This window comes from Hoplias malabaricus, chromosome 8 (assembly GCF_029633855.1).
Source record: "Hoplias malabaricus isolate fHopMal1 chromosome 8, fHopMal1.hap1, whole genome shotgun sequence".
Taxonomy (NCBI): Eukaryota; Metazoa; Chordata; class Actinopteri; order Characiformes; family Erythrinidae; genus Hoplias; species Hoplias malabaricus.
In genome coordinates this window covers 15,312,935-15,338,003 of record NC_089807.1, presented here as the reverse complement: position 1 = coordinate 15,338,003, position 25,069 = coordinate 15,312,935, and the positions used below count along the sequence as shown (strand labels likewise).

Here is a 25,069-nt window from a genome sequence, read left to right as displayed (position 1 = left end):
GATATATATGTACAGGGACACTAAGGGTTCCATGGTCTTATGTAGACAGACTCCTGGTTCTCATGTTAAGGCAGGATTCCTGGTGAGTGTGTTTAAAGATATCACAGAATGCACATTTGGAGCTGAATACACAATGATATATGCTGCGTTACTTTATTCATTCTCTTTTATTGAACCTTAGAATAGAGAGTTTGGGGATTGCTGGGAGTTGGAGTGCAGCGGTAGTAAAATGATTAAGCTGTATTTCACTGGCAAGTCAGGGAATTTGGGCTTTGGTTTTAATTCGGATGTGGCGTTGCTCACTCTGAAGTTTGTTCGGCAAGGCGTAAGTTTTCAAAAAGCTGGGTACTGACTGAAACAGAAGCTGAGGAGGAGTAGACTGCTGAAAAGCCTGAAGAAGAAAGGGAGCGCTAATGGCATGGGGTGTAGGGGAGATAAAGTGTTTCTCCATAGACCTCATTAGCCTGCCCTCTGTAACTGTGTGCTTCTGTAGCACTGATAACAGCACACAGTGAGACGGGAGAGAAAGAGAGATAGAAGAGTGTGCACATGCATGCATACACTCACACATGCGCGCACACTTACACACACACTCACACATGCGCGCACACTTACACACACACACACACACACACACACTCACACAATGACACACACACACCCCTTATGCACATTGGTGTGTACTGTTTGTTAGTGGTGCTTGCTCGGTAAAAGGTCAGTCTCTATACAGCTCTTTTGAACCATCCAACAAGACTGGAATAATTGAGTCTGGACTAATGATACTACTGCATGCAAGATAAGACCAATGAAGACGGATGAAAGAAAAAAAGATGAATTGATCATCCCATGGCCAATATTCTTCAATAGTCACTGTAAGATTGGAGCTTTTTTAGAATGGTTTCAAAAATCCCATTCACTTTTTTTCCTCTAGAACATGATTCCGTTTCAGGCAAAAAATAACCTAAATTTACAGAACAATATTCATATCGAAGGACATTTATTTTGTATGCAAGGGAAATATTCCACTCTCAGACTGGATCTGGTATCTTTTTTTCCTCTCTTTTCCTCTGTTCTCATATTGTTGAAGTAAGCAAAGCAGAAATTTCACTTGTTTAACATTTTATTATACCCTTACTTACAGGGGTTGGACAATGAAACTGAAACACCTGGTCTTAGACTACAATAATTTATTAGTATGGTGTAGGGCCTCCTTTTGCACCCAATACAGCGTCAATTCGTCTTGGGAATGACATATGCAAGTCCTGCACGGTGGTCAGAGGGATTTTAAGCCATTCTTCTTGCAGGATAGTGGCCAGGTCACTACGTGATGCTGGTGGAGGAAAACATTTCCTAACTCGCTCCTCCAAAACACCCCAAAGTGGCTCAATAATATTTAGATCTGGTGACTGTGCAGGCCATGGGAGATGTTCAACTTCACTTTCATGTTCATCAAACCAATCTTTCACCAGTCTTGCTGTGTGTATTGATGCATTGTCGTCCTGATACACGGCATAACCTTCAGGATACAATGTTTGAACCATTGGATGCACATGGTCTTACTGGTGCAATGTGCAATTAATGAAGATTGGCCACCAGGCTGCTCCAATTTAGCCATGAAACCTCCCACACTAAAATGACAGGTGTTTCAGTTTCGTTGTCTAATCCTTGTAATATCACAGTATACCAATAACAGACTTTGGACAAGACTTCTAACACTACTCTTGGCAACCACTATAACATGACTAAATATTAATTATTCTGAATAAGATTGTCTGCCAAAAGCCATAAATATAAATGTGTTGCAGGTTCATTGTGGTTCCGGAGCTTACCTGGAATCACTGGGCACAAGGCAGGAACACACCCTGAAGGGGTGCCAGTTCTTCACAGGGCGACACACACACACATTCATTAATTCACACCTAGGAACACTTTTGAGTCGCCAGTCCACATACCAACATGTGTTTTTGGACTGTGGGAGGAAACCGGAGCACCTGGAGGAAACCCACGCAGACACATGGAGAACACAAGACACTCCTCACAGACAATCACCCAAGAGACTTGACTGCGACACTACCTGCTACACCACCATTCTGCCCATACACAAGATATTCCACAGAAAAAGCAGTGATTAGTCATAACATAAAAAATTTACTCATTTTTTTCTACCTTTATTGTTCATTTCCATCAGCTCTACTTACCATATAAGATAATATCTTCTACGATTACAGATTCTCAGATGTTATGGAACTGTAGCTGTAAGGCAGTGAAAAATCACATGACAGTGATATATTCCAATAGTGTGACCTTTCACAAAAAGTAAATATATTGAATCATAAATCTTGCAGTTTGTCCACTACAGTTTCTTCCCTGTAAGTTTAAATGTGGTCTGTAATGCTTGTCCAGCCTAACAAGAGTAGCTGTATTATTAAAAAAAAAAAGTAAATAAATAAATAAAAACAGAAAAAACAGTGGGCAGAGACAAGATCAGTAAACTAAGAGTAAGTCTGTGAATCTTTTGACTTGTGTGTTTTGAGCGTCATGACCAGAGCCTAGACCTTTACATCTAAATGCCCTTAGTTAGTATTCATGCCGGAGAGCCCTGTAAACAAATGCTAATGACATTTGAAAAGGTAAAATAACACACAGGTTAAAGGCTATTTTCTGAGCAAGCTTATCCTGAGCTGTCAGATACTATTTATCTCGCTCTCTCTCCCTCTCTCTCTCTCTCTCTCTCTCTCTCTCTCTCTCTCTCTCTCTCTCTCTCTCGTTCTCTCCTTGCTGCAACACTTTCAGTTTGTATGCATGGCTGTGTGTGTGTGTATATATATATATATATACTTTTTTATTTATTTATTTTTTTTTTTTTTTGCAAAAGCTTATAATTCTACTTAATTTCTTTATTTATTTGCTTTCAATATTTCATTATTGGTTACTGAGGTCAAGTGCAAGTGTGTGTTTGTGTATTAGTGTGTTCATACACAGTGATGGCAGTACTCAGGTTAGGTCCATGGAGGCACTGCATGTATCTTTGTTCTGTCAAGAGGCATTAAGAGAAGAATCGTGAACGAGTAATTGGGGTCTGGAGGTGAGTGGAGCAGTGAGGCTGGGTCAGATCTGCACTAAAGGAGAGGTTCACCTACACTGACAACAGCAGAGTGAAGATCCACACTGATTACGATGCCCCCAACCCCCCATGAATGAAAGCACTATTAGCACTGCGATAGTTGATAAGTAATTGATAACATTATGGCCACGTGAATCTGCTCTAACGCGGATCCTCACAGACCATTACCAGTGTTTTATATGGTGACAACAACATGCAGCAAAGCGTCTGCTTCAGCACTGGTGAAGGTGAAGGCTTTGCAGCTGCTGTAACTTCTGTAGTGGTCATCTCATAATGTGCACTAGGAATGGGCGGTATCCACATTTATCATAGCGTCATACCATCTTGCTGAGCCTCAAAGTCGAGTGAAGGATTTTTTGAGTGTTTATGCTGTGCAGTTCAGAGTCCGACAGTGCACACAGACACACATGCTGACAATAAGAGAGAGCAAATTTCAGCAACTGGTGCTGGAGGGAGAGGAAAGTTAAAAAATAAGTTGGTTCTGTTTAGAACCATATCTGGCAAGCTACTCACAGGCACGTGTGGTTTAGCACACCACTGCAGATGGTTTTCCAGTGAACTGAGGATCAAAACACACATATTTAGAGGATAAAGTCCCATTTTAAGTGAATTGCCTTCTGAGTAATTTGCCCCTCACTTTTAACCCAAACTCAGTGCTAAACTCACAACTGCGGTGGGCTACTGGGCTTGTTTTTTGTTTCCCCCACGTGTTTTCAGAGTGTGACCTCACCAGTCACCAGTGAGCTTGCACAGCACCCTCTCCCTGTGGCTCTCTTAAATGCACATGAATGTACTGTGGTCTTGTACTTAGACACAGAACAGAAATTTGACACGCCACACATATCATAAATATTGCCCTCATATTGAGATAACAGTCACAATTTTAAATACCAGAGTATACAGCATTACCATTATACTGCCCAGCCTTAATGTGCATGAGTGCTTGCTGTAGCAATATTCATAGCCTGACTGTTAAATAACTTCCTGACTTAGAAGTTTAAATGATACAGAGTGGGGGAAAGGACAGGAAAAAAGGCAAGATTTTAATTTTTTATTTATGTCGACCCCAAGCAGTGAGAGTCAATGATTGAAAATGCCATTCGTATTTTTTCTTAGAGACAATTCCTAATAAGGACATATTGACTGTCGGATGACAAAGAACTTCAAGGGTCTTTTTGTATTGCGAAGCTCAATGTCACAGAGAGTTACGAAACATTGGTGAGGTCCTAGTGTGTATATGTGAAAGAAGAATAAAAGAGAGGAAACGATAAGGCTTTACAGCATCAAAGCTGCTTGTGTTAAGAAGCTCGCCCGTCATTCAGCTGTCATGTCTTGTGTTTCTTTGCTCCAAGGTAATTACGACTTTATCTTGTTGGCATAAATCCACCACTGTTGTTCTCATAAGAGGATTCAGTGTTTAAATAAGAAACCTACTGTTGACACTCTCCTCCATCACTGAAGGTTCTCTTTTAAGTGCTTTGAGAATGTAATCATTAAACCCATGCTTCAGTGCTGCAATGTGAACTGTATTCCTACGAAGGCAGGTTTTATTACTTTTGCCTTTGTAGCTCTGTCCTTGCGGTATTATCTCAGTAAATTTAAACTGGATTGTGTCAGTTCAGCATCGGAGAGAATTTCACTGTCAAACATCATCAAGGGCAAAAGGTTCAAATTGGCCTTTGAGTCTCCTCTCGTACATTTCTCTGCACTGATATCTTTTTAATTAGCCTCATTTGTGCGATGAGCTCCTTAAGAACCCTGGCAAGAAAAGGGGATGAATAATGTGTGAATTAAAAATTCCCAGGCAAGGCTGTGCGTTATTGTTCTGTTTCATTCTTAGTTATTAAGACATTGATTGTATGACATTGCTGATACAAACAAGGGTTTCGCCATTTATTTGTTGAAGACAGCGTTGTGGTTTCACTGGATCCTGTAAGTGTAAAAGTAACAACTCATTTGTGCCATTTAAAACCACTTAGGAAAAATGCATATGCCCCATTACTTACCTATTATGCCCTCAACCATCCTGCAGTATTTTCAAATGCAGCTAATTTAGGTATACACCCCTATAGCAAGTGTTTTATTGATCTTGGCCTGGCATATAGCCTTTTCCTCTTCATTATTTAATGAGCTTGGAGGCTTCTGAATAGGACTTAGTCCCTGACTGACTACGGCAGTGTTGTAGCTTTCATCACTATGACCTTCGTGCTTTCTATGGACTGTACCTAGTGGACAACAAGCACCAATTTTTCATGTGTATTAATGTATTATGTAAAGATGGATAAATATATTATATGCTGTTCGTGCATATTAGATACAATACTGTGTGAATAGTTATATAAAAACCAATCAACCATAACATTAAAATAAAGGATCCAACACAGTAGTGTCTGTGCTGCACAGAAAATAGACCATCAGTCAAAAATATTGAGTCAACAGCATCCTGTGACCACTGATGGAGAATTAATGGATGATTAACCGAATCAATGCAGCAACAGATGAGTTTCTCTCTCTATCTGTTAGACACACATACAACAAAGTAGGTGTGTCTAATGGAGTGGACAGTGAGTGGGCACAGTGTTTAAAATCTCCAGCAGCACTGTTGTGTTCCTTCCAGCACAACATACACTAACATGCCACCTCCAGCTTTGCAACAATCATTCATTCTTTGTCTGTAACCGCTCCAGTTCAGGGTCGCGGTGGGTCCGGAGCCTGCCCGGAATCATTGGGCGCAAGGCAACAATCATATATTTCAGTTAATTCTTAAAAAGGAATTTTATGAATAAATCAGTCAATAAATGCAGTCTTGTGCGGGAGTGTAGACGCACTTCACTGAATAAGGTTTTATTGATTTCCTAAGTTTAATAAATTAGTATTGCCATCCCAAAGAAAGAGTAATTATATTAAATGTGCAGTGTGTGCTTCCTGTAGAGGAAGTGTGCTTATTATCACTTAGAAAATACTGGGGGTTATATAAACTGGGGGTAAATACACGCTGTATTCTTTTTGCTCTGTCTGAAGGCACTTAAAGTGCACTTAGTTTGAGGAGTGAAGTCTGGGTCTGTCCCAAAACCTAGTGAGCTGTCTAGCTAGAGAGCATTTTACGTCATAGTGTGCGCGCTCCCGACACTTAGGCTGTCCCAGTTTTAGACGCCTCATTATGATGTCTGCTAAGATGTCTTAATTTGGCCGTATTTTAAGGCCGCATTGAACCCTTTATTAGCAGCAAAGGCAATCCCAGGATGCAACGCAAGAACAACTCCTGTCCTTTTCGCTCTTCTCCCAGAACAAAAATAATTAAAATTGTGATAAAAACAGGAACAGTAGAGTCCACTGCGCTGAAACTGAGGTGACGCTAGCCGCTGAGGTAAAAAATAATTACTAGTTGCGTGCAGGGGGTGGGAACAAGCCGTGACGCAATCGCTCTCTAACTGGAGTGTCTCATTCCGCTTGTTAAATGTGAAGCCTTGCCATTTTTGTCTCATCTCTTACATTCATAAGGTATGTGTTTATGGTTTGAATAAAGCTGAATATCTCAATCAATTATGTTATCTTGGTTCAGGGGTTCATTAAAAGGAATAAATTAAAGGTAAAATGAAGCAAACGTGTCTTTGGCAGCATGGTTTGCACATTCTCAGATCAGAGGTGTGCTCCGCCTCTGGAAGAGAGAGCTGCTGCAACTCCTTCTCTGTGAGCTGATGAACCGAGGAGAGAGAGCTGTGTATCCCACATCTGTCTCTGTGAGCCGGGGAACTGCGGAGAGAGCCGTATCTCCTGTTGCTCCGTCACTGGAAGTACAGGAGCCGTGGAGAGAGACGTCTCCCGCACACAGTCGTCCTGATGTTCTAATTGCACTATCGATTATCTAATATAAAGTAGCTATGGTTTGTAAAGAAAGGAGCTAGATTTGGTGCCGGTCAATTTTTTTTATTCATTATAATTCACTAGAAGGTCTGAAAAGTCACTATATCTAGCGGCAAAATCACTAACTTGGCTAGACCGAGCAGCAGTTTGAACCTGGGTGTGAGGTTTCCCAAGGTCGATACGTCACGACTTAACCTTGTGAGAATAGATGATCATTAGAATGCTTTCTACTTAAACAGTTGTCAGTGCAGTCAGTGCCTACTTAGGCAGCTCACTAGGTTTTAGGACAGAATTAAAAAGACAGTGGAACAAATGCGGAAATGATAGAGGTGACGTCATCCTTTCATCCACCCCAGGGTGATAAGGATGTTTACAGGAGGAAATCAATCATTCTGTTTTTCTTTCTTCTCTCTTCCTCTCTTTCCTGACTCTTTACTAGTGCAAGTGTCAAACCAATAGACACAAAAGAGACCAGTCACTCACTGTTTCAATATTAATCTCTCTCTCTCTCTCTCTCTCTCTCTCTCTTGCTCTCTATCTCATCTCCTTTCCTTCTCTCTCTCTCCCTTCCCCTTCACCTCTCTGTCTTTCTCCCTCCCTCTGTCTCTACCTCTCTCGCCCCTTGCGCCATCACCTGGGCTATTTATAAGGCTTCAGTAATTTCCATGGTAACCGGAGTGAAGCTTATCAGCGTTTAGCTGTTAATGTGAATGCTTTTGACTTTGTGCTGACAGCGGAAGTGTTGAGCTGCAGCAGGCATCTATTGTCTCAGTGATAACAGAGAGAACACTTCACTGGCTTTCCAGCACAATGGGTCAGGGCAAAGGCTGCAGTCTGCAGTGGGCTGCTCATAATCACTTTGCTGCTTTTTTTATTATCAGAGTTTGGCTGCTGTCCACCCACTCCTCCTCCGCTCCTGGACGTCCCTGCCATCCTGTGTCTATCTGTCTGCCTGAGAACACTGAAGCACTTTCTGAAAGCAACCTATATGATGACAACATGCAAAATGATGCTGAGAAATTCCCACATGACTTAAAGCAGCACAGTTTCCTCACGCCGCAGATATAGTCCTGGTGTTTAGAGAAACGAGCTAAAGCACAGTAACTGTACATGCGTTTGATCAGTAACAGTCAGAACTTTAGTGTAAGAAAACAGATTAGAAGTAATATAAATTGCTTAAGGCATTTTAAGGTGTGTGATATAAGCACATTGTTGTGAGGATGTGATTGTATTCAGCCACATAAACAGTAGCGAAGTTGCAGGATTAGTTCTGTATCACAGACTACAGTCCATCTCATCATTATGGCACTGAAATATGCATCACTCCAGAGAACATCCACTGCTCCACTGCCCAATTCTGGGGTTTTATTCATCTCCAACCAGTGTTTGACATTTGGCATGCCCCTGGGCTCATGTGCAACTGCTCAATACTGTCTCAAGCTATTGGAAATCTTTTTCTATAGCTTTACTATAGGAAATGTGCGCACAGCCTAGCAATGGTTGTATGTCAAAATAAGAAATTTGTCCGGTAACCCTCTAGGGTCGAAGCACGTGCTGGCGCGATGTTTCTATTAATATCTTAGCGATAGCACAGTACAGAAATACAGTTCAAACACTGTCTGAATGTGCAGAAACTGCTCTTTCGATTGCATGTTATCATGACTATACGTGATACTATACATCCCAAGTTACTAATCTATGAATTAGCTTGAGAGCCTCTTCTGCTTCTGGTGGATTCATTGGTTTTTAAGCCTCTGACAGAACTGTTTCAATCACCAAAACAATTCATCCACACGAGTAAAGGGATGTTTTCATAATGAAATACAAAGATTTTCTAAAATTGGATTTAAGTTTTTCAGGGTTAGAGACAGATTATCTCTTCATAAAATGCTCTAGGTCACATGGGCCTCTCTTAATGAGAGAGCTGAAATTGTTCTGAACATTTTGATATAAAACATGTGGGCAATATTATTATAAAACAAGTCTTGTCTAGTCTTCCTCTCTAGTCTTCCTCTTCCTGCTGTAGGTGCTTTAACTGTGTAGAGGCGCTCTCTGTGGAGATTTAACAGCTCTCATGTGAATGTAGTTTTCACCAACAAGTCCCACATTATACCTCACTCCTGTGGCCTTATTTCCTGCTGGACCTGAAATCTGCTGAAGAAAATTGCAGCTCAGAGTATTATGCATGAATCTAATGGAGAGTGAAAGTTGAATGAATGGGAGATTACATGGTGGTCTGTTTGGGGGGTGTTTATTTGTGCCTCTTCTTTGTGCTCAGGTTCAGTCCAGTGAGTGAAAATGCCCCAATCGGCCAAGCGGTGGGCATGATCCTGGCAGCCGCTGTTAACACCACCATCTTCTACTCCATTGTGGGAGGAAACAATGAAGGTGAGTGATGCAAGGCACAGGGGGAAGGGGAGTCAAGGCTTTTCATATGGAGCTAGTACACATTCATCCAGGGTTTAATAAGTTTATCTTATATTATTTTGTCGAGGAAAACATGTCTAAAATGTCTAGCTATATATGGGGGTGGCCTTGGCCTGGTGGATAGGGAACTGGGCTTGTAACCAAAAGATTGAATGAAGATTCATGACTGAAGTACCCTTGAGCAAGGCACCCTAACTGCCAACTGCTCCCCGGCTCTGTGGCTAGTGCTGCCCACAATTCTGGGCATGTGTGCTCACTGCCCCCTAGTGTTCACTAGTGTTTCACTGCACAGATTGGGTTAAATGTAGAGAGCAAATTCCTCTGTGTTCAATCACACTGGCCAATAAAGTGATTCTAATTCTGATATTGCAACGCCATTGATAACAGAAAAAATTTGAAAAATCCTACAGTTTATTAAATCAGAAAAAATTCAACTAAAAAAAACTAAAGCAGCAATGAAATATGGTACGAAATTGTTCTCAAACCATAAGTATTAAGGACCTCCCTTGAAGGGATTACCTGTTGAAAAAAGGGGTTCCCCCTTAGTGACAATTTGCCTCTTGTTTTCTGACAGCGCGAATACCGACCCATAAACACATACAAATATATTGCCTGTTTTGCTTTGTTAAAAAGAGAAGAATGTGCTTGGGCAGCCTTTGCTAGCAGTCGCACTTGAGAGTTATTTATTAGTTCTAGTGGCCTTAGCAGCATGCCCTTGCTCCTGGCCCCTAGGGAGTGAGTACCGACTCAGCAGGGTTTCACAGCTCCAGGCTGAGGATCACCCTCTCTACTCTAGCACTTTGTTTTTAATTTTCACACTTGGCTAGATCCTGGCTTTAGAAAATGGATGGATGGAATTAAGCAGTAGAGGAATATTAGTCATATGGACTCTCCTGAGGTGATGCAGCTAGCCCTGGAAATTTATTCATGACCCTAAACATATCAGATAACCCATTATTTGCTACAGGATATTATGATGATAAACAGATCTGATTATCTGTCTAAAGCACACTTTAGTGGAATGCAGATAATATTAAGAAAATATTTAAATTTGATAAGTCTGAAAATACACAAGCGATTCAAAGACAGTTTGGAGATTGTGAGGACATGAGTAATAACCTAATTAACACTGTAATTCAACTGTAGGCTACATGGAACAATTATATTTATAATGAGCATCTTTAATAACAGTTTCATTTCACTTGAAACATATAACAACAATGTAACTACTTGTAATTTATTTACTGTTAAAGGTGTAATAACTCTCTTTAAATTCTATGTAACTCATTCTGCACTCCATCTAGTGTAGTCCAAGTGTGTTATTATTACTGAAGTGCATTGGTAGCAGTGAATGCATCACAAGTGGATACATTGTTGCATTGTATTATTAATATTTAAATAGAAATATTCACATAAATACACCTCCTGCTATTGCAACTTTAAAAAAAAAAAACATGTTCATGTCAAGTCTGTTGTGATACTGGTTGTAGCACTGCAGAAATACAAACAGCCAAGCCTTTCACCTCTCATCATGCACTAATTCACTAGCCTCAGCAGCCAATCAGAGAGCTTAGTTCGACTGGCCTTATTGATTAATGTTATTTTATTCAGCTTGTATGTTCTTGTGCGACATATGGCATAAATATATATATATTGTTATGTACTGATTGTTTTAACCCCCTGTGAATCACTTTGTGCTCGTGCTTACAGGTGTATTCCGGGTGGACAACCGCACTGGAGTTATCTACACGGCCAAACCGCTGGACTATGAGAAAGTGATCAGCTACGAACTCCGTGTCCAGGCTGATTCACTGGCCCTTGTCTTGGCCAACTTACGTGTGCCTTCCAAAAGTAAGTATGGGAAGGTGAATGGTCTATAGGGAGTCCAGAGCTAATGTTTAGCTCACAGAGTTCTGAAGTCAGAGTTCTGGAAAGCATCAGCATGAACTCTCAGTGGTCAGTAAAGGTCACTGGGTTGTGCAGGGCTTGTTAATTTGGTGTACGGTCTGTGTCCTCCGCTGTAACTCACGCCAGTGTGAGAGATGATTGAGATGAAGCCTTTGTTGGCGTGTTATCGCAGACTGGAGGTTGGAGAACAGCGGGGCTCCGTCTGCTTGCACTCATTCTTTTTTCCACTCCTTCCTCACTTTATCTGCGCACTTGTTCCTACACAGGGCACTCCACCCCTGCCGAGTGCTTTTATTAAAACTTTATTGATGTGCGTTAAAAGGATCAGAACGGAACAGGGCTAGAATCACCCGATTAAGATTGTCGCAGCCCAATTAGTCAGATACACACACTCAGACACACACACACACACTCATTCTCTCTCGCTCACACACACTGTCTCGCTCTCTCTTGCGCACACACACACACTCCTACACACACATTAAAGCACCCTCTGCTGCAAATAACAGCATGCACTTAATAATGCAGTGTTGATAGTTTGAATCAATTTAGGCAGAGTGTTTTTTGCTTGCATCGAGAATGAAAATGCACTTAAAGCCCGCTCAGGAACTCATTGTCCTACGGGGGGGAATTACTCTATTCAATAGCACTGCATGTACTGCGGCAAAGTGCGTGTGTGTGTGCACAAGTGTGCTTTGTAGTGAGCAAGATTGATATATTTAAATTGACATATAATAGTTTTTTTGAAGCAATTCCATATAAGATAATTCACTTCCATAACACGGGGCGCTCAAAGGAATTTAGGGGCTAAATCATTTGGAAATGTATTAATTCTAAATTATCCTAACCACCATGACCTTGCAGACCAACACAATTTTACATCAGATGAACAGCTTAAAACTCATCTTTGAGTTACAAGATATAACCAACCTCAAATGTTTCCGCACATGTGAAATAATGTACAGATGTTTTCATCCCATTCAAATGATTGGGTCTTAAAGAATGTGTAGCTGTGAAGAAGCCGTCACTGAGAAAAAGCAATGTACAAAAATGAAAAAAATCTGCAGATCAACAAAGAAACTGCTGATGTTCAAAGGACTAGGGTGAGACACTAGAGGCCACACCTGAACTTTATTGAGTGTGCTTAGGATTACTGGCGTTGTGAGAAAGTCTGAAATTATGAGCTGTGGTAAAATATTTATAGTTTTTTAAGCTGTTTCAACAAGAAAGGAAGCTGTAATTAAGGCAAAGCATGAACACACTAGTTTGGGCTTAAAACTGAATAATCGCAAGAGTGGTCTCTGGTGTTTCACAGTAATCTATAACAACCCATCTTTCATCTTATTGTCAAACTGTATATTTTTTTCTTACTGCTGTACGTGTGTGTGGCTGTTTGTATGGTGTCGTGTTTGTGAGAGAGTGATATGATGAATAGAGGTTTATTTGTCCTGTTCCCCTGGTACAGCCCTAGTCACCAGCCACATGACATTAGCTTTTTCAGCGGTGCACAGTGGAAGAAAAATGCTTTTTGACACTGCATATTTCTCACCTCTACTGCTGTGTGGAGGTTGAGCAGGCTTTGTGTACATATTTATTCTATGCACCTCTAACTCTAACCGTGACAAATAGGTTCAGCATTTCCTCACACTGAGCTGTTTCTTGCCCGCCCTCTCTCACTTATTTGTGTGTGTGTGTGTTTGTGTGTGTGTGTGTGTGTGTGTGTGTGTGTGTGTGTGCGCAAATGGAAAATAAATAAACAGCAAACACAGCCAAGGTGTTTATCAATGTCCAGGATGAAAATGATCATCCGCCAGTGTTCTCAGAGACTCTGTACATTGGAGGAGTAACTGAGGACACCAAGACCTTCACCTCAGTGCTCAAGGTTATTGTAAGTATCCTATCCTCTTTATGTGTGTGTGTGTGTGTGTTTGTGTGTGGTTCCATGTACATCTGTTCGTAAAATATCTGGGGTGGGAGGCCACACAATATGGAAAAGATCCTAGTGCTGTGATTATATTGCTACGTATTACAGTTGTGGTTTGAGTTGCAATATACATTATACAGTGCACTCCATAATTATTGGCACCCCTGGTTAAGAAGTGTTCTTTGGCTTCTATTTTTTTTTTTTTTTTCAAATAATATAGGACAACAGTGCAAAAAATGAGAGAAATCTAAGCTTTAATTCAAGTGACTATATTTGGTGGGGGAAAAATCAAACATTAAGAAATAAATCTTTTGAATGAAATCATGTGTGCAACAATTATTGGCGCCCCTGGTGTTAGTACTTTGTACAACCTCCTTTTGCCAACAAGACAGCACTTAATCTTCTCCTATAACTCTTCACAAGATGGGAGAATACAGAAAGAGGGATCTTCGACCATTTCTCTTTGCACAACCTCTCTAAATCATCCAGAGCCTTCTCCTATGCACTCTCCTCTTTAACTCACCCCACAGGTCTGGGGACTGAGATGGCCATGAGAGGAGCTTGATTTTGTGCCTTGAGAACCATTTGTGAGTAGATATGGCCACATGTTTAGGGTCATTATCTTGCTGAAAGACCCAGTGACGACCCATTTCAGCTTTCGGGCAGAGGCCCCCAGATTCTGATTCAAAATGTCCTGATATTTTAAAGAGTTCATGATCCCATGTGTCCTTACAAGGTTCCCAGGTCCTTTGAAGGAGAACCAGGCCCACAGCATCACCGATCCTCCCCCAAACTTAACAGTGGGCATGAGGTGTTTTTCTGCATACTCATCCTTGGTGTTACGCCAGACCCACTTAGAGTGTTTGTTGCCAAAAAGCTCTATCTTGTTCACATCTGACCAAAGCACACGGTCCCAGTAAAAATCCCAGTACCGCTGGCAAACTCCACTTGTTTATGCTTAAGAGTATAACACAGAAAAGGCTTTTTCCGTGCATGCCCCCAAACAGCTTGTTGGCATGGAGACAGCGCCTGATGGTTGTTTGGAAGACCTCGTAACCCCAAGATGCTACCATTTGATTCAATTCTCTTACAGTGAGCTTCGGGGTACTTTTTACTTCTCTTACCATCCTTCTCACTGTGTGTGGTGGCAAGATACACTTGTGTCCTCTTCCAGGCTTTGTTTGCCACAGTTCCAGATGTTTTGAACTTTTTGATGATTGCTCTGACTGTAGATAATGGCATCTGCAGGCGAGTGGCTATTTTCTTGTAACCATTGCCTGATTAATGTCATTAAGGTCGACACACATCTGTCTTACTTGAATAGTGTGTTTTCTTGTCTGTCCCATGTTTAAGAGTGAGTAAGAGACCTCTGTGTAACGCCATATTTATACCCCAGGGAAACAGGAAGTGATGAATTACTAATTAAAGGTTCCTAGATACTTTGATCCACTTTATACACTACAGTAGAAATGACATAAATGGTTCAAATACATTTATTTCCAAGAAGTTGTTAAGGCTGCCAATAATTGTGGAACAGGTCATTTTATGGGAAATCATTATTTCTTAGTCAGGATTTTTTCTTTATTATTTTTTACTTGAGTTAAAGGTTGCTTTTTTCAAATTTTTTTCAGAGGGAGGTCATGCTTCTGCAATAAAAAAAATGTATTTATTTTAAGGCTTTTAACACATTTTAACTAGGGGTGCCAATAATTATGAAGGGCACTGTATTCCAGGGCCCACATCATGGAATAAACAAACGATTGTCATATTTGTGGAAATTGGAGTAACATTTGGTGTATTTAGGAGTTTATAACTTTTTTTTAAAATATGGCAAAATAGAGGGGAGCCATATATCATTATTAGTAGCCAATAAAAAACAAATAATATCTGCTTTAATGCTAAGGGATGAAGAGAATTAAAAATTAATCTTAACAATTTTGGACAGAAATCTACTTCTGCGAATCACTGCCATCACATTGAACAAATGATTTGTTGTGCGGCCCTGCATACTGGATAATTGTCACCTGTATCAAAATCTGTTGAAAATCTGATCTGTTGACACTATGTGGAAAATGCTAGCATATTGAAATGAATTTGAAATTCATAAAGGCACATGCTGTTATTGATTTATTAGAAAATTTTTTAGAAAAAATAGTTTATTCTTATTATATCATTTTAATAGGAACCATACTGTAATTTTCAGCTGCTGGCAGTAGTATATTCCATGGTTAGGGTAGTGAACTTTGTAGTTGTCTCCACACACAGGCTCTCAGACAGGACAGTCCAGGGCCACCCATGTCTACCTCCTCATTCACCTCTAGACTGTACCTGTCCAATTAGACTCACACACTTTACTCACTCTCTGTTTCTGTCTGTCTGTCTCTCTCTCTCTCTCTCTCTCTCTCTCTCTCTCTCTCTCTCTCTCTCTCTCTCTCTCTCTCTCTCTCTCTCTCTCTCTCTCTGTCTCACTCTCTCTCTCTCTCTCTCTCTCTCTCTCACACACACACACACACACACACACACACAAACTCTCCCAGTAGGTGGTAAGGAAATACTCTGCTTTTTCTATGAATAGAAGATGAATAAGAAGGTGGGGTGATGGCTAGTAATTGCTGAAGACAGGGTGGAGTTTGGTGAAGCAGTGACATACACTTTAGCACTGGAAAGAGCCTGACAAATGGAGCCAACACAAAAGCAGCACTAAAAGTGCACTCTGTGACTCCATAGAGCAAGAGCTACAGCACTGGCAAAGAATACAATGGGCTTCTGAATCCTGAAGCAAATGTTAGAGGAAGTCTGTATTTCCAATAAATGTAAAGCAGTGGCTTCCATTCATTGCTGTTTGTTACTTCAAAATAATGTATGGAAATAAAGAATAATAGATTCAGTTCAAATTCAGGACATATACCTGTAGAATTGCCATTTTTGAAGGGAATGACAAAATAATCAAAATGTTCTTATATACATTTGTGTGTGTTGCCAGGCTACAGACAAAGACACTGGGAACTACAGTAAGATGGCATATAGGCTAATCATCCCACCTACTCCAGAGGGTCAGGACAGCTTTGTGATTGAACAGTACACCGGCATCATCAAGAGTGCTATCATGTACCGCAATATGCGCCGCTCCTACTTCAAATTTGCGGTCATTGCCACAGATGACTATGGCAAGGGTCTGAGTGGCAGTGCTGAGGTTGTGGTAAGTTTGGGTCAGTGTGTTTAATATGGATGGGAAATACTAAAGGCACTACAAAAGGATATCACCATCGTTATGTTATTGTATAGTCATTTGTATTTTTGAATGTAAAAAAGGATGAATTATTAATATTGTAAAACTGCAATGTAGTCATTTTTATTTAAAATTATGTCTCAAATAAATTAGTGCCACCAGTTTCATTGGTACAGCACTGCCATTCCTGCCTGAATTTGGAATTAAATGCACTATGCAGTATATGCTAAATACACCCCGTATATAGGGTGTGTGTTATCCACCATGCTCATCCACCAACACTACTTAGAGAAGCATAGGGGCACCAGGAAAAATAATAATAATACTAATAATATGGAGCAACTTCTGCTATTACAGGAACAAACAAGGGAATTTTGATGAAGTATCAGAATAGCAATGAGCTAAGATAAACAATAAATAAATAAATAAAAAGAATGCAGAAATTGATACTCAGGCCTCTATGTCTGTATCTATTGTTTGTTTGTTTTCCCTCCTGCTGCTGAAGTTTTAATAAACAAACTAGTCCCCTAAAAGGTGCATCACATATTTAAATGTGTTTATCTAGAAACATTCCAGTCCTGACCTCATGCCCCTTTGTTTCGAAAACTTGGTATATTGGTCTGTTCTTTTTTTTTTTTTTTCTTAATCAGTGCAGTCTACATTCCTATAAATTATGCATTTTACTTAAGGTCATTATGATTGTTTGAATTTACAAATATTCTTTCTTCTGAATAATTTAGAGCTTCATCTAAATGGGATGAGGGAATACGCCACATGGTAAACTGCAGTGATATGAGGCTAAGATCCAATTAAGCCCTGAGTAGAGGGTGTTTAAGCTTGATAAACATTCAGATTGCTGTGTTTGTACGTGTGCGAACTTGCATTTGTGTGCGTGCTCATGTGGATGTGCCTACAGACTTATTAGTGCGGCAATACATTTACATTTGTTTACAGTTGATTGAATCAGTTTTCATCCTAATTGTATCTTTCTGGCACTTGTGCTGCCACTGAATGGTGCATTTCCATAGCATCTGAGGAGCTTAATATAATAAAAAGTGTTGGGAGGATTGCCTGTGTGTTTGTGTGTGTGTGTGCGTGTGTGTGTTTGTTTATGTTAAAAAGGGAAGGTTATATGACTTAATTTCCAGTTCAGAGCAGAAGGCTGAAGGTAGAGGAAATGTTTTAGAAGGGTTCAGTCTCAGGTCTCTGGCTTCTTATTGGCTAGCAAAATTAAAGGCCATTAAAGCAGCATATGGCAGCCTGTCATAAAGCTCACTTTGTACTGAAAGGTCTTAAAGCCACAGTGAATCAAAAATGATATCTTCTTGTGTGTGTATGTCCACTCTCTCTCTCTCTCTCTCTCTCTCTCTCTCTCTCTCTCTCTCTCTCTCTCTCTCTCTCTCTCAGGTGTCTGTGGTAAATGCATTGGACATGCAGGTAGTGGTGTCCAATGTACCACCCACAGTAGTGGAAGAGAACAAAGAGCAACTAGTCAAGTAAGAAATCTGTTGAAATGCACAGAACCAGATTTGATGCTTCTCCTCAAGCACTGCACTTAACATCAGCTCCATACAACGCTTTTCATTTCACTGTGTAAACATTGCTCTCCATCAAACTGGGGACCATCATCTGATCTATAGTGTTTTCAAAAGTATTCAGATCCTACTGGGGATCATCATGTTTCGGCAATTGCAAAAAAAAAAAAAACGAAGCCTATAATGTACACCATACGCCTAAATATTTGTAGACACCTCTTATAATTAGTGAAGGGGCACCCAGTGTGCTCACAGATGTTCAGATCTGCACACACAGCTTGTCTAATCTCCATAGAAAACCAGGATTTGAAACGGCTGCTCTAGAGCAGATCCACATCAGCCTATGGCCACGATGCCCAATTGCAAGAATGTGCATGCTTCAGTGTTTGTGATTCGGAACTAAGAATCCAACATCAGTACTTGATTTCACTAAGACTATTGTGGCTAAATGCCATCAAGTTCTTACAGTAACATGATGACTTCTAAGAAGAGGAAATGCTGCTACTGAAGAAAGATGGACGAATTCTCTCTTTTTGCCACAATTTCTGAATAAACCGGGGGCATCATAAAATAGTTGGCTTTTTTTTTTATTCTGTTCACAAATTTACCCATGCTTTTTGGACATTTTGCTGGCCAACACCTCTAATCCTATTTTTTGACACTTACATCAGTGTCAGTGGGATTCGGACGCATTGATGGACCACTCAAGGACACAGATTTATCTATTTTCATTCTCATGAAATCTCAGCAGGGTAGGTTTGATTTTGCCAGAAAAGAGGACAGGTATATTTTAACATTTTTGAGTGGAATTTCACTCTGTTCATTTGTCCTTCAGCTTTTTGAAGCTGTCTCTTCTCTGCTGATGAAAAGCCTCCTCATAGCATGGTGCTGGCACGACTCTGCTTCACTGCAGGGGAGGTATTGACCGAGGTAGGCTTTCTGTTGGACTGCCACCAAACATACCATTTCATATTTAAATCAGAAAGATTTATTATCATCGAATCCTAAACAATACCTCTTGTCACAATTGACTGATTCATTCAGGTTCTTTAGTGAGGCTTTAGTCAAGTACTTGAGCACCAAGGGCCAGCTTTAATCATTCCCTTGTGACTAGTTGTCAAATGCATAGTTGTCATTGCTGTCCAAAGAAGCATGTATCTCCAAAATACAAGGGAAAAAAACTTGAACTTTCAATGGTAGTCAGTGTAGAAAACTTTTATTCCAAGTAACGCAGAGCATTTCTATTGGTCCATTCATTTATCCATTGATCTGTGTATTTCATGCTTTTCTATGGAGATTATACACACTTGAAATGTGCAACTGATCATCTGTGTTCAATAAGGATGAACCTTAAAGCAGCTGAATACACTAGATACAAACTTTTGAAGATATAGTGTGCTTGGGTTATGTGATCGTTTTCCATTGCTGCTGCTGATGACAGTGAATACACAGATTTTCAGTGGCTTTTTGTATCCTCCTAAATGTTTTTACTCACTTTCTCTTATCTGTTTAAGATGAGACTTGAACAAACTCCACCATAATAGACAGGGTCTGAGTACTTTTGCAAATTAGCAAAAAAAAACAGCGTACTTTAGAAGACAATCATTGTTTGCCTTTCTGTTCTGAATTTTGAAAGAGGCTTTTGTAAGAAGTGCTAGAAAATTGCATTTCTGCATAAACAAGCCAGCCCAGACATTTTAGGCTGTGATGATTAAGTCAATAATAAGTCATTTTCAACGTTTGTGAGAGGAAAACAAACTCTTTTTTCAAGGTTTTGGGGTGGGTGCGGGTTTAATAAAATTGAATTTCATGTGTGCAACACCAGTTTTCAAAAACACTGCACCATAATAAATGTGCTCTATGAGCATTCCATCTCTGTTGAAAGTTGAAGATTTACACACTAATTGTATTTGCTCTTTGGAAGCAGTGCTAGGACTATGTGTTTTGATTGCAGGATACTGGAGCGCTATGTTCAAGACCAAATCCCTGGTGCTAAAGTAATAGTGGAATCTATTGGGCCGCGGAGGCATGGGGAAGGGTATGCACTAGAGGACTACAGCAAATCTGACCTGCAGGTGTATGCCATCGACCCTCTCACCAACAGAGCCATATCTAGACAAGAGCTCTTCAAGTAAGAAATGCATCGACGTACAAGTGTATATGAATAAATATATAAATAAATTTAGTGGATAAATATCATCCATTGAAAGCAATCAATATCTAAAGTCAAATAATATGCCAGTGCTTTGGAATATTGAAACTCTGAAAAAATATTTGGCTTTAAATAAAGAGCATTAGATTGTGTAGGTCCACAGATGTGCATCTATACATTTCTCGCATTTTTAGAGATTGTATTTAGCAATTCTGCAGCAGGAAATACCAGCCAAGCAACCGAGAATGGTTCTACCCATACTGATATATTTGGGTTTTTTTCACAGTAACTATCACTAGTTCTGCTATAAATATTATTTAGCATACTGAGAAAAAGAAAATGGATTACTTTAATAACTGCTGTAAGATAATGTTTCATATACTACCCAAGCTTCATATTTATATTTTTTAACTGTGGTGCTGCCATATGTGATGATGTACCAGGATGTAACTGCTGCACTGAGCTGGAACAGCAAATGTGAAGAAGGAGCCAATTTTATCTATTATTTTAGTTTGAAGTAATCAATTTCAGAAAGAAATTGTAATATTTAATAATTTGATATAATATACAAGGCTTATTGGCTTTTTTGTCGAATTATTATTAAAATGTTAATATTATTATTAAAATAGTAGAACATTTATTGTTCTGTGTTATCATGGCAAGATTGCCCCTATTTTTTTCTCAAGTGTGATTTTATTTGAGGTAGCTCTCTCCATCTCATATCTTATGGCTTAATTATTATATCTCATTCCACTCTTATGGATTTGGATTCAAATTTATTTTTGGTCATTTTAGTGGAAAAATTATTATTATTAATTTTATCTTTTTTTATCAAACCCAATGTGAAAACATCAAAAGTCCAGAGTCAAAACTGTCAATACAGAATGAAATTATGCGAATATACTTGTAGAATTTGTATTATTCTACAACGTAGAATGGTTTTTACTGTTAGGCTCAGAATAGCAATGATTATTATGCATTATTGATAGCTCACTGTGTCTACATTGATTGAGCATGAATATTGATGATGACTGTGCTATTATTGTTATAAGTGCAGTCATTTTCCTATTTGCGGTGATTTCACTGACATGACTTGTCGACTGAATTAAATGAGGCATAACACAGGGTTACAGAAGAGCATAGAGCAGTGTGTTCATGTTATGAGTGATCAGTTTTGAATCTGATGATTGGGGTAATGTGAACTTAATTAGAACGGGTTTTCATTTCATTCATACTAATTGGTATATTTTTTCCCCCTGAGCCCTTCTGAGGGTCACTGTACTACACTAATTCACTATGACGAGGAAATGGATAATAAATTCCACTGCATTCTTTCTGTTTGAAGAGCTTTTAGTGTGGATATTCATTACTGAACATTGCAGAGACCCCATACCATTACAGTGTGGACGTAGTGCAGAATTTTTATCCTTTTCCACATATGTTTATTTTGCAATTTAGTTTAGGTGCAACAAGTGGGTTTATTTACACCAGAAATAGCAAATAGTAAATATTAAAGTGATAATTTACTATTATTATAATTATGTACATAAACTCCTATGGAAACTTTTTGTGGGAGGAAACCGGAGCACCCGGAGGAAACCCACGCGGACACGGGGAGAACACACCAAACTCCTCACAGGTCCCTGGAGCTGTGTGACTGTGACACTACCTGCTGCACCACTGTGCTGTCTGACAATAGTAGCAAATAATAATAATAATAGTAGTAGTAGTATATATAATATTTAATAATCACAATTATTAAATAACAAAATAATAATAATAATAGAACAGTATTGAACATTTAGGGAGCGGTTGTTGGTGATGCCTACTCTCTGCAAAAATGAAGTTGTCAATGTGCAGTTCCATTGGTGCACTCTCTACTTTAAGACATTAAGAGATTTAGAGAAGTTAATCTAATGGTATATTGATGCAGCACACCAGAGCCCCTAACTAGGCCTGTTGCTCATGTATTCTTCCCCAGCCTTTAATTGTAACTGTGCTGCACATGTCCAAATTCTATATTGAACAGACCAAGTGAAACACTCTAGAATATATTTAGCTACATTAACGTTCACTGTAATTCAGAAAACCTTCACTCTTATTTGTTTATTTGTTTTATTTTATAGAGAGAGAGAGAGAGAGATAAGAGGTTTTGTTTTGACAGTGTATACTTTTGAATGCTACCTTCTTAACTTTAAAATTGTAGAATGTAACAGATGTAACAACAGCTGTGATACCAACAACACCAGATCTCAGTTAACAGAGCCTTATTCTCATGGCCAGGCCACAATATCCCTAAAGACAAGTGAGAAAGGTTTTTAATTAGACGTTTACTGAAGTGATTTCTCTCCTCCTCTACCCACTGAGGCTGGAAGAGTGTGCAGGCTGACAGTATGTGGGTCAGTGAATAATAAAATGCTTGTATCACTTGCTACTTTTTTGTGTGTGCCAGTCTATGTAGAAAAGACCCACCCCCGCACAGAATAAATGCTGAGTCATGTACAGACTCCAGTTTTACATATATATATTATTAGTTGTTGGTCCTATGCTCAGCTGCAGATGATACAGTAAGAATGGCGCAGTAAACTGAAGTAAACCGAGAAACTGATCATTGTGCAAAGACAATACAACATTGTCTTGGTCATACCAAGAACAAACATTAAGCAAGGTGCTGCAAAATATACTTAAGTATATATACTTATACATATGTACACTGATCAGTCATAACATTATGACCAACTCCTTGTTTCTACACTTACAGTACATTCGCCACACAGGAGCACTATGCAGTCCCTGTCAGTCAATGGTCAGGACACCCACAGAGCTGCAGTAACAATGATGTGGTGGAGGAGAGACACCTCAGTGAGTCTGATCACTGAGGATAATCCACCAGCCAAAAATATCTAATAGAGTGTATTAGTGAGTGGACACAGTGTTATAAAAACTCTAGCAGGAATGCTGTGACTGATCCACTCATACTAGTGCAACATGCTATCACCATGCCAGTGTCACTGCAGCGATGAGCATGATCCACCACCCAAATTGTACCTGATAATATGACAATCTTGACTACTAAAGAATAGGATAAAAATGGGCTTATAAAGTATGCAAACATGGACTAAACTGTGCGATTACAGAATTAGATAATGCACGTATAGATTGATATAATGGACAGTGAGTTTAAAAACAAGGAGGTCATTTTAATGTATAGTAGTAATAATTGTAATAGCATTGCATTGTTATGCAGATTTCTGTTGTATATAACTGTATGCTTGTGTTTTTGTACAGGTTTCTGGACGGTAAGATTCTGGACATCAATAAGGAGTTCCAGCCGTATCTTGGTGAAGGAGGGAGGATTCTGGAGATCCGCTCTCCGGACATCGTGGCCACAGTTAAGAAGGCTGCTCAGGCCGTGGGCTACACCGAGGGGGCACTGCTGGCTCTGGCCATCATCATAATCCTCTGCTGTATCCCTGCCATCCTAATCGTCATGGTTACCTACAAACAGTGAGTACTGGCGAGCTCTGAGCAGTTGGATTACAGTTTGATCAGGAATGTTGTGGAAGTTGAAGGACATCCACTGTCATAGGTTTCAATTTTATTTATTTTTTCTTCTCCCTCGGAATCTGGGCTTCTTTTACCATAGAGATCAATGTAAGCCTCTATTAATAACCATAATAATCCAGCTCTACGAGGTCTGTATATGTCTCTGTTAATATCCATAATGCTGCGCCGAGAGCACTGAAAGTGCCAAGAGACGTCTCACTGAAGAGAGTCTAGAGTAAAGAGCCTGGGGCAGAAGAGGGAGATAGAGAGGAGGAGGTGGGAGGGGGGGGGGCCTAACCAGGGACTCAGAAAGAGAGAGCGAGGCAGAGAAAGGTGATGGATGAAGAAGGAGAGAGGGAAAAAGCGATGGGAAATGGGTGCCAGGTATTAAGCCGGGTCTTTCTCTGTAATTAGCCATGCTAACGGGCTAATCTTCCCGCCAGCACCGTGTGAAAGCAGATTAATTACAGCCATTTGTGACAGATCTGCTGCATTCTCTCTGCTCGTCACACCGCTCCGTCACACCTCACCCAACCTCGCAACAATACAGCATCTGGCTCTGTGCCTCCCTCCCTCTCTCTCTTTTCAATGAGACAGGAATAGAGAGAGAGAGAGAGAGAGAGAGAGAGAGAGAGAGAGAGAGAGAGAGAGAGAGAAAGATAGAGATAAAAGGGAAGAAAGTAAGAGAGAAACAGCTGGAGAGACAGAGACTGAAAAGGAGAAAGTGAAAGAGAGACACAGATGGAGAGAGTAGAATGGAGAGCCAGAGAAAGGGAATGATGGAGAGAGAGAGGAAGGAAGAAAGACAGGGAGAACACAGCGGAGACCATGATAGAGAACGATAAAAGGCAAAAGAAAGAAAACAGAGTTGGAGTGAGTGAGAAAGTGAAAGAAATAGACAGAGATGGAGGTAATGAGACAAAACAAAAGATAGAGAGATGAAAAGGTAATAGAAAGATTGAAGGATGATGAAGTGATGGAAAGACGGGATGATAGAGGAAGGTGTGTGTGTGTGTGGAGACCGAGAGAGAGAGAGATTTGGAGAGACAGTGAGTGAGAAAGAGAAAGATGGCGAGGGAGCTGTAACACGGGTCAGTGCATCTGTCATCAGCTGTTGTGTCAACACTCAACTAAGGAAACAAACACACAGACGACTAGACACACTTTACACAGGCTTTAACAACAATGCATAAATAAACATGAGCGCAGAGCTACAGGGCTTTCTCTTCTCACCTACAGATCACTTCAAGTTAGCTCACTGTTATCTGTATAACGTCATTCAGAACAGCGTCATCTCAGTACGGTGTTAGTGAAATGTGAGTGTTGTAATTCACAGGAAAAACTCAAGCAAATAAAGAGG

General features: G+C 40.0%; 1 protein-coding gene across 2 annotated transcripts in view; it reads left to right on the top strand.

Annotated features, from left to right (window-relative positions):
* Nucleotides 1-25,069, top strand: part of pcdh15a (protocadherin-related 15a) — a 212,666-nt gene that overhangs the window by 151,536 nt on the left and 36,061 nt on the right. The window contains exons 24-30 of one of the 2 annotated variants that reach the window (XM_066678199.1): nucleotides 9,267-9,376; nucleotides 11,126-11,266; nucleotides 13,084-13,211; nucleotides 16,231-16,446; nucleotides 17,884-17,972; nucleotides 19,966-20,142; nucleotides 23,452-23,670. In XM_066678199.1, the coding sequence (XP_066534296.1) occupies nucleotides 9,267-9,376; nucleotides 11,126-11,266; nucleotides 13,084-13,211; nucleotides 16,231-16,446; nucleotides 17,884-17,972; nucleotides 19,966-20,142; nucleotides 23,452-23,670 (1,080 nt within the window). Of the gene's footprint in view, nucleotides 1-9,266; nucleotides 9,377-11,125; nucleotides 11,267-13,083; nucleotides 13,212-16,230; nucleotides 16,447-17,883; nucleotides 17,973-19,965; nucleotides 20,143-23,451; nucleotides 23,671-25,069 lie in introns of those variants that run through there. The other variant, XM_066678200.1, reaches the window with a different exon arrangement.